At 46.6% G+C, this 9366-nt stretch overlaps 1 protein-coding gene across 1 annotated transcript; it reads right to left on the bottom strand.

Annotated features, from left to right (window-relative positions):
* Positions 1-2118: 2118 nt before the first annotated feature.
* On the bottom strand, positions 2119-7700 carry LOC122396963 (cuticle protein 19-like). The gene is made up of 4 exons (XM_043395761.1): positions 7686-7700; positions 5606-5632; positions 4060-4297; positions 2119-2261 (listed from the first exon to the last, which is right to left on the bottom strand). The coding sequence occupies exons 1-4, from the start codon at positions 7698-7700 to the stop codon at positions 2119-2121; spliced, it is 423 nt and encodes a 140-aa protein (XP_043251696.1).
* Positions 7701-9366: the final 1666 nt, after the last annotated feature.

Genomic DNA, 9366 nt, shown 5'->3' with positions numbered 1-9366 from the left:
AGTGCAATTCTAATCGCAATAACAATTGAATGTTTTTTACCTGTATTATTATTGCTATTAAAAGAAGTAATATGCGAGGTAGAATAAAATAAAAATATCGCTTGTAAAGGTAGTAGAATATGTAACGTCTGCTCTGATGCGAAAAACTGAGATAGAGATAATGAAAACGCAAGGATTTTCCCCAGTCTGTAGGAGTAATTCATTCAGCGTATCACTGTTTCGTTATAATGTCGTTAAGTTTCGCCGACGCAGTATTATAATTCAATTAAATTATACGTTCATAATCGCGCGCTACATCGACCACAATTATCGCGTTTTCGTAACTCAATTTGCCGAATTACTTTCCCCCATACATCATTTACTTCTTGTTAATTTTCAGGCTTTTCCCGGCTCGAGATAAAAAGCTGCTAAGCTTTTCTACTCGTTTTTTATACCCGTTCCTCGTTTGCCGTAATATATTCCTGCCCCGTTGCAAAGGCTGGTGGCTGTTTCATTGAAACCCGTACGTCTCCCCGTTGCACGGAATGTTTCTAGAACGTTGCTAATTGTAATATTCGGAAAATGATACGCGAACGTAGCTCTAGAAATGTTTCCCGCACGTATAATTATTATTATTAATATTAACGAAACGGGGAGCAAGATAGGAAGAATACAAGACGCAATTAAATAATTCCATGACGCACGAACGTTTCTCCGTAAAGATATTTGGATGTATAATTTGCTCGCGAAAGCGTGCATCGGGAACGAGTAATCAGGAGGTTCGCGGATGCGCGAAATATCCGTCGGTGACGGGCATCAAAAATCGAATACCCAATTTAATGGCAGCGTTTCATTCCCGTGTTTTTACGTATCTGGGCAGGAAATTACCGTGCAGCCGCATCGTAGCGTATCGTTTCGATGTCCGTCGTTCGGCGATCAGTCACAGTTTATACAGCCAATGTTTTTATTGCCTGGATAGAATTTGATTTACATGCGAGGGAATCGAGCGCGATACGAACAGAGTTATTTCCAAGGGAATTAAACGGACAAAGCCAAAGACTATGACACGGATACACAGGACGTCGAAGTGAAATGTTTACAGGTGTTCAGGGCACTCGATTCCCAACGAACTAAGTGAAAACTAGTTGATCGATGTTGTTTTTTAACGTTACGAAAAGACGAGGTCTCTTCTTCGGACACTTTGTAAGCGTCAATGAAACTTGTGTTCGATACCGCGTGCTTCTTTGTCGCGTATTTTATCCAAAACGGCAGACAAGGCGGGACAATGCGTTTCCCAGGAACGAAATTAGTGCGCCGCCGGCTGACAGCCTGAATGTACACGTTCGCGGGACATATTGTCGGCGGTAAGGCATTGTGTTTGAACGCAATTAAGTGCATCTCATTCAGCCGCTTGGTCGCGAATCGATTTGCGACAGTTAGCTTCGCGTGTCGTTAATGGCTGGGATTTCAATCGTGTTCGGCCTTTCTTCTCGTTAATCAGGACCCTCCCCCGCTCGTCCCACGCATTCCACGGAAGATTTTCGATCATCCTGGAAATATAATAATCGTTTCGCTGACGAATCGGATTGTCAATCAGGGAACGTCAAGTTCCGTGAAAAACATCGGTCGCCGCGGAGTCGCGGGGCGTCGTTCGCCAACCGTGCATCGGTTTTCGATTTGGGCTACGAATCCTCCGCGATCGGATCTCTTCGCGGCTGAGCGGGAAGTAATTTGGGACAGACATTATCCGGGGCCGCGTACCACGCGTAATAAATTGAATCTGCCGGGCCGGCGTTCATTGTCACGGGATCGCGACGAAATTAATTTTCCTCGAGGATACTCGGCCCGTTTCGAGCAATTACGACGGTTGTTAATTACTCGTTGTTGCGTGTCTTCTATCGAGGATCGTTTTCCAAGAACCCCTCTTTGGGAGAACGACGAACAGTTCCGTATGACAAATCGTTTTCCCGATCCGACTTCCTGACCAACGGGATACCGGTTTCAAGAAAAAGCCACAAGCTGTTCGATAGACTTTTTATTAATCGGTGCAACTGCAACGAAATAAACAACGCCGCATAACAGGAACAATGTAGAGGCAAGAAGGTATCTTTGGTAGCAAGTGGGACAAGAAAGCGTATTTTAACGATGGTGGTCTCCCTGGTGGTCGTTGCCGTTGCTGTTGAAGACACGGGCGAAAAAGCCGTCCTTTCCGGCATGATATTTCACGGTTCGAACGTTGCCGCCTGGTTCTTTCACCGTGTATTCCCCGACGACTTCTTTGCCTGAAACGGATCGGTAATTTATGCAACTTCCTGCCTCTGGCTTCGAATCGGAGACGGACAAACAGTTTCGAGTTTCGTTTGGTTACCGAGCGAAATTAGCGGAAAAATTGCTGCCTCGTTACGCTCTGTCGTGAAAACAGCCGCGATACGATCGAGCCCGCTTTGAACGAACAAATTGCAATTTATGCGAGCCGGATAACGAGAGGACTTCCTTAATGATTCAACAGAGATCAATTTGTAACTTCATCCCGGGAAATTCAAATACATCCGGGGGCTAACGAATAATTTTAATCCACCGTCTTCGTCGGAAACGAAATAAAACCCGAGTCTTTGCGCAGTTTGAATGGGTAAACTAATTGCAACGAAGAATCCCCGAGGCTTAAATAGCTCGTTTCGATGCGGATCGATTAGTTGCGTGTCTCTGAAATTGCGGGACGCGAGTCGACACGGCGAAAGACATTGTCTGCGGAGTAAATAGCATTCATCGTCGGAACGCGGTTGGTTAGCGAATTAACATAGCAAAGCGAGGGGCGGAATAGTTTCGTCAAGAGTGACATGATATCTCCCGATGATTTCCAAAGGAAACATAATTAGCGAAGCCATCGAGCGTGTGCAGCTCTCGTCGCTGCCTCGCATCAAACGTGTCTCTTCTCGGAAAATTAACGGCCAGCGATTTTGATTTTCCCCGGTTCGAAACGGATCCTTTCGCGAGCTGCAATCAGCCGCGGTTGAATCACCGCGTTCCCGCGGATACCAAGACTCGCGTAATTACTTCTCCCGCGTAACGTTACGATCTTGTTAGGTCTATTAGAGAGCCGAATCTAATTCGACGACAGACTCGCGAACGTTGGAAGCCCTTGAAGGAGACGCGAGCAACCTCTGAACGGAGGAATTTCCATCCGTTTTTCCGGGGACACCGTCGATTTACTCAAGAAACGACGCAAAAGTTTCCATCCTTCTAAGCCAAACAATTCGATCTAATTTTTTGTTTCGTTTGTTTCAGATTCATCTGGGTTGCAGATGACGTCAAATTTTGAATAAACAATTGCCAAAGAAGGCACAGTCATCGATAGACGATTATAAGATAAGTAGAATAGTACGCGTTCTATTAAAATACATATTCAGAAATATTTGCATACTTTCGTTTATTTCGTTCGAATGGTATGGCGTGAGACGTTGAAACGACTATGGCAGCCAACCGAAGAGCTCCGGCCATTGAATGGCTCATTATTATGCCATTTATGAAACGTCCACCATAGAAATAACCTTATCTCGCGGAGGAAGGAATTCGCTCGCGTTTTATCCAGTCGTTTTCAATCCTGGCGTGAAATGTATTTCGAGGGCCTAGACGTTTCGATAACAATATTAAAATCACGAAATTCTATAGAGGATTTTGTTAAAATAGAACACCGAATGTGCTTGATTAAATTAATTTTGAATTTTGAATCCGAAGACGGAAAACGGTGAAACGTTTGAAGCGTCTTCTCAAGATGCGTCCTCAGTCTCAACACGTCTTGCGAGTCACTGTATACGCCAATTAGCCGCTGCTGATTCATGATTCCAAAGATCCCAAGAGACAGGACGCTTACAGGAGATACGAGAATTATGCGATTCAAAGCGTGTAATTTGGAATTTCAGCCACGTGTTACAACATCCCTAAACAGAGATCCATTGGTACGGATTTCAAGCTCGGCGTAAAGGTTTCTTGAAACAAATATTAGCTGACCACAAATTTAGATCGTGTTTGGAGCAGCACTGATTCTCGTTGGTTTGTTTTTCAGAGATATGGAAGTATTACCGTCCCTGTGCTCCTTTTGGCCATGATAGTCGCCGGTGTGATGGTCCTCCACGCCGTAGGAGAACTTGTAGTGCGGATAGGCCACGTAATCGTGATGATGGTGGCCGTGTTTGTCTTTCCAGGTGACCTCTTGACCATCGCCTATCACGGGACCGTGGAAATGTTGGAAAGAGTGCGCGTGTCCGGCCTCGACTGTCGCGACGAGCAGCATCGACAACGCCAGAAACGTAGCGACCAACTGCGAATATCGAATTTGTTGTTAGTTATGCGACAGTATGTGGAATTTCCACCGAATTCGCGTGTTTGACCGCGAAATTAATTTTGCAACATTGCCCGTGCCGCGTCGCGTATGTGTTTCGTTTGAGAGTCGAACGAGTTCAGCATACCGGTAATCGGATCACAGGTTATGGTTATTTATGGGTGATCGACCGAAACATTCAGGATAGAATGTTTCGAGCCATCGTTTTATTATTCGATTATAAACCACTTTTCGACGAGTCAGTTAACCCTTTGCGAACGATGGAATATTATTAGCTTCGTTCTATTTTTCTAATTCGAAAACAAAAGAGTTTTCCCGTTCCTGGAAATTTGTTTAATTCGAATCGTAATCGATTGATCAAACGTTTCGATAATCGAGTGATACGAGATTAATGATCGATCGTGCGTTGAGACGTAAGTGAGGAATGGTCGATTGCGCGATGTACACTCACTTTAAAAGCCACATCACTGTCGCGCTCACGCATCGTAGAGCCAGAGGATCGATCGATCGACGCGGGTTTCGCGATCCTCCCAAAACTGAACGTTCAGCGGCTATTGTTCCTTTTATAAGTCCACTTTAAAAGTTTCCCTCTGGTTAATTCTTCTTTGGACCCACGCCCGGAACTTCCCATCGGCGCAGACGTTGCAAAACATAATTATTCAAGCGGCCCGACGCCGCAAAAAGCGTCGCGCGTTCCTCGCTCGAACGAGCATTGGCCAATCCTGGCCCCTAATGGAGCCCGTTGAGAGAAATAATGGGGAAAAAATGGATCGTAGGAAACGTCGTCCGTTTCTTCGGCCAGGTGACACACGCGTATCGATTATGCTCGTCGCCTCTCGTCGCGCACGATAGATCGTGTTACGAGTTTCGACTTTCTTTCGCGGATCGTACGCTCCGTTTCGTCCGACTGCTTGAAATCGCGATTACAGTGGCACGAATATTACGAGATAGAACTCAGATCAGTGATCTATCGATGATTCGATGAAACTCGAACTTGAATCTAGCACACTGTCCGGCGTTTGTAAATCGTTTACAGCGAACTCCAGCTCCTTAACCGGCAAAAATCACAGTTACGATCGGCAAGAAGTGTTTTTTCAACGTTCGTAGCACGATAGAAGCAACAACAGTAATAATCCGGCCAAGGCAGGAAAACCACAGAGGAAGTACCGTTAAAGTCGTGACAAAAAGTAACTCGACCGGCTGTTGAATTCCGCAAATACGTACGGTATATAGCAAGTTCCTGTCTGGACTCATTTTCATCGGGAAAATGGGGCCAGGCAACGAGACAAGGGTCTTTGACGTAAGAACAATGTCCTGTCAACAGCGATACTTCAAGCTTCAATTTTACAGTCGAACGAACAGTGAACTATTTATGAAATAGCAGAGAATGGGAACGTTGCAATTAACGGATCTAAAACATGTCTCAATCAGAGTTACGAGTTTTTAATTCGTTCGGAAACCGATCCATTCGACAAAAGTTGAAGGAGTGAATGTAAAGCGAAGATATCGAGCAACACGATCGTTTAGAAGAAACTTATAGTTACGAGCAAGAAAGATTATCGTTGCTCGTCTTCGAGAGATTCCGCGCCAAGAAACGAGTTATCGTTCGCGAGGGGAACGCTAGATTTTTGATTCCCGCGAGTGGTCGGTCGCGTTATGAACAAAAACCAGCGGATTCCATTTGGCCTGTCGCGAAGGGAAACGGTTCCCGTGGCCGTAGAAACGGGACGTGGAGACGGGAAGAGGACAGATTCTGGCACACGATGTGCTGGAGCGGCGGAAGTGCTCGAAGAGGCGCTCGGCTTTTGAGTTATGACACTTTTTGAGTCGAGGAGTCGCATTGTGAATGGCGCATCCGGGTCCAGCGTAATATCCCAGCTCGATCTTCCAGGGATGGGGCGGCGATAAATCTGCCTTAAATAAGATTTGCCGGCGACACCCTAGCGAAATAAAAGGAACAGAACGACAGTCGAGGCGGGGCGGGGGGCTGATTGGTAATTCTCGGTCCACAGATTACAATAGAACCGCGTCTCGAAAAACGTCGTGTCTTTTCGAAATCTATTTTAGCGCGAGTTTACCAAGATCCCCCTTTCTTAATGAAGAATCAGAAATATGGCTTAAGAGTTAATTGCAAAGTTAGTTTGGAAGCTGCCTCCAAAGTAAAATTTGTTTGTAAAGGATCTTTCGCGACTTTCCCGCTGTCCGGCGGGGTCTTCGTACGTGTTTGAACTATTTCAATTAAGTCTGTCCGAAAGGTCAATTTAGTTTTCAGCCATTTGCTCTCGGCGGGTTCTCGCCCGCAGCTCGAGACGAAAGTCAATATTAATTAATATCGAGGAGCGATTGGTTCCATTCAAATAATTCCCGGGGCATATTAACGGGTTCGATGAGAATCCTGCGCCGTCGGTTTCCCAAGGAGCGGATATCTAATAATTCTTGCGACGCGGCGAGCGAATCTTTTGTCCTGGAATGTATCGCGGCCGTAAAATGTACGCGTCGCGGAGAAAGCTGGAAACGCGGGGGGGATGGGGAAACCGAAATGGAAGCTTAGCGGCGAAGCACACGAGCCGAGAGCTCTGTCCCGCGTGTATGCGAATGATTCCCAGGTAATATCGCGATACGAGCATAGATAGAGGGAAGAAGGCTGAAACCCCCGGGGGTAAATCCCGAGATTAACGTCGTGCTCTCGTTGTCCAGATAATGCAGTGCTGCACTACCTAAGCCTGTTCGAGTACACGGTATATTTCGTCTAATCGAAAAACATTGTTCAAGCAATACGCCCGATGATCTTGATCCGATCCACGCGGGCACGTGGCGATTCTACGTGGAAAAATGAGTCGAAAGGAACGAACGAAGTTTCTTCCTCGGAGCCTTCGTTCTCGAGATAATTAAATTTAAAAGTCGATACCGCTTGGCCGGCGCGTCCGACCATTAATCAGTTCTTCTACTTACGCCGACGTTCGAGTCGATTTTCTCGAAAACGGAGCCCCGAACGAAAAAATATTATTCTTTCTCGTCTGCTTAGTTTTGCGCGTAGAATCTTTGCACGCTTAATCGAAAGCACTTATCCGCGAATTCCCCGCGGAACGACCGTGTACCGAGTATCCCTGGGACAAATTCCAAGGAGATAGTTTCAGCCAGATAAAGACGAATAGTTCTGTTTGTCCGCGAGTTTCAAGGTGCAGCCAGCCCCGGTTCGCTCCCCTTCGCCGTCTCTGTTTCTTTTCGAGGCTCCCTGGGAGCCAGGAACGCGGCAACCCTGTCGCCATCTCGCTTCCCGGGGGCGTCGACGACCGGTCCTCGTTTATAGGTCACGATCTACTCCTTGCTTCAGGGACGAGGAGCGACGACACGCCACCCAGGATACCTCCTTGACCTCCATTTGCGGCTTGGAATCTCAAAACAGTCGACACACCCTCGCGAACCACTCCGAGACGTTCGCTAAACTTCGTGCTGACTTTTGATGCGCGGATTGCGGAATAGTCTAGCGCGAACACAGCGCGATTTCATGGAAATCCCCGGGTAACTTTGCCGCGAAGGGACGGAAAAATATACGAGAGGACGGATTGGTTAACAACGCCCGGAAGGAGCGTGTAAAATATTGTTTCTTTTCTTCGGGTTCTTGGATCGAACGTTCGTAAAGGCTCTAGCGAAGCGTGGCGTAATTGCGTAGCTGGATGATCTTTCGGCGATACCCATCCCCCGCGGTACCCAGGTGCCGGAAACGGATAGAGATTTCCTCTCTCCTTCCTCCCGCGGTATCGGTCCTCGCTAACGAGCCGAAACATTTTCCGGGACCTTGCTAATTTTCCAAGTGTTCCCGATTACGGCTTGATAGCCCGCGCGCCGGGCTCATAGCGGTGCCGTCGGGTTAATTGGTTTTCACGGCGGGCGCTGAAGTTACGGATACCCAGGTCGGATTATCGTCCGCTGTAAACAGTGGTTTCGCCGCGATCCGGTACAGAGAGGTCGCGAACCCGGCTCTCGCTCTGGAAGAAATATCCGCCTCCCTATCTTCGTCGTTATCCGGCTCTCGTCGTTAGGAACTTAATTGCTCGGCCTGTTTGCTTCTCGTCGAGCACGGCGTTTCCGAACGGGTTGGATAAGTTGAACGGATACCGTGAGTGTATCGAGTAACGACAAACGTGCACGCGCGTACCTGCGAGACGCTAAGCCCGCTAGAGAACCTAATTTCTCCGATACGCGTCACTCTGGGTTAGATTGCGTTAGAGACGACCCTATTCGAGAGTCCGAGTATTCGAAATACTCGATATTTGAGCAGATAGTACTTGTTCGTTTCTTCTTCCACAGTTCTGTTTCCTGCAGATCGTATTTTGCACCCAGTTCGGACCCACAAAGCCGATTAGCTCTCGTTGACAGTGTATCTAAATTTCGACAGCTCATTTAACCGGCTTAATCGAAATCGTGTTAGTCTTGTTAAACAGAGGCTAACGGACTACCAAGGCAAGCGAAATTGTCGGTAACATCGAAAACATTTAATAGTATTGTTGCTAATTAAATTATTCGAATAATTTGCTATTGAATGAACGATCTATCGACGTGCACGGGTGCAGTTTCGATTCGTGAAACAAAAATAGTTTAAATGTCTTTCATTACCGTGCTCCAAAAATTTTCAACAACAATTGCAGCGAGCACTAGGTAGTGTTTTCTGTCTGTAAGAAATTTTGACGCTGTGTTTCGGATCGTGATCTCGTAAAATGGATGTATCCATCGTGTAATTGCGAGCATAAGGAAAATTTGTTGTCTTCGATGTATCTGTAATTCTCTGTCAATACGACGTATCGATCCAGGGCTGTTACGAGGGGAACACGCCCACACCATTACGTCCATTATCATGTTTCACAGTCGTTAAAGTGTATTGTGCTTTTAAATTTTCGCCAATTCGAAGTCTAATGCACCGGTGTTCGTTACAAGAGACACCGGTGACCCCAAAATCGGTGATCCCTTCGCAAACAAATCGATCGCCTCGAAGTTCTAAACTGGATTACCTCTCCGAAGGACGCGCAAATAACGGGATAGTTATTTTT

The sequence above is a fragment of the Colletes gigas genome, unplaced genomic scaffold (assembly GCF_013123115.1).
Source record: "Colletes gigas isolate AHSC1104 unplaced genomic scaffold, ASM1312311v1 Colletes_gigas_Sc00008, whole genome shotgun sequence".
Taxonomy (NCBI): Eukaryota; Metazoa; Arthropoda; class Insecta; order Hymenoptera; family Colletidae; genus Colletes; species Colletes gigas.
The sequence above is the reverse complement of the archived record's forward strand: the minus strand, read 5'-3'. Positions and strand labels throughout refer to the sequence as shown.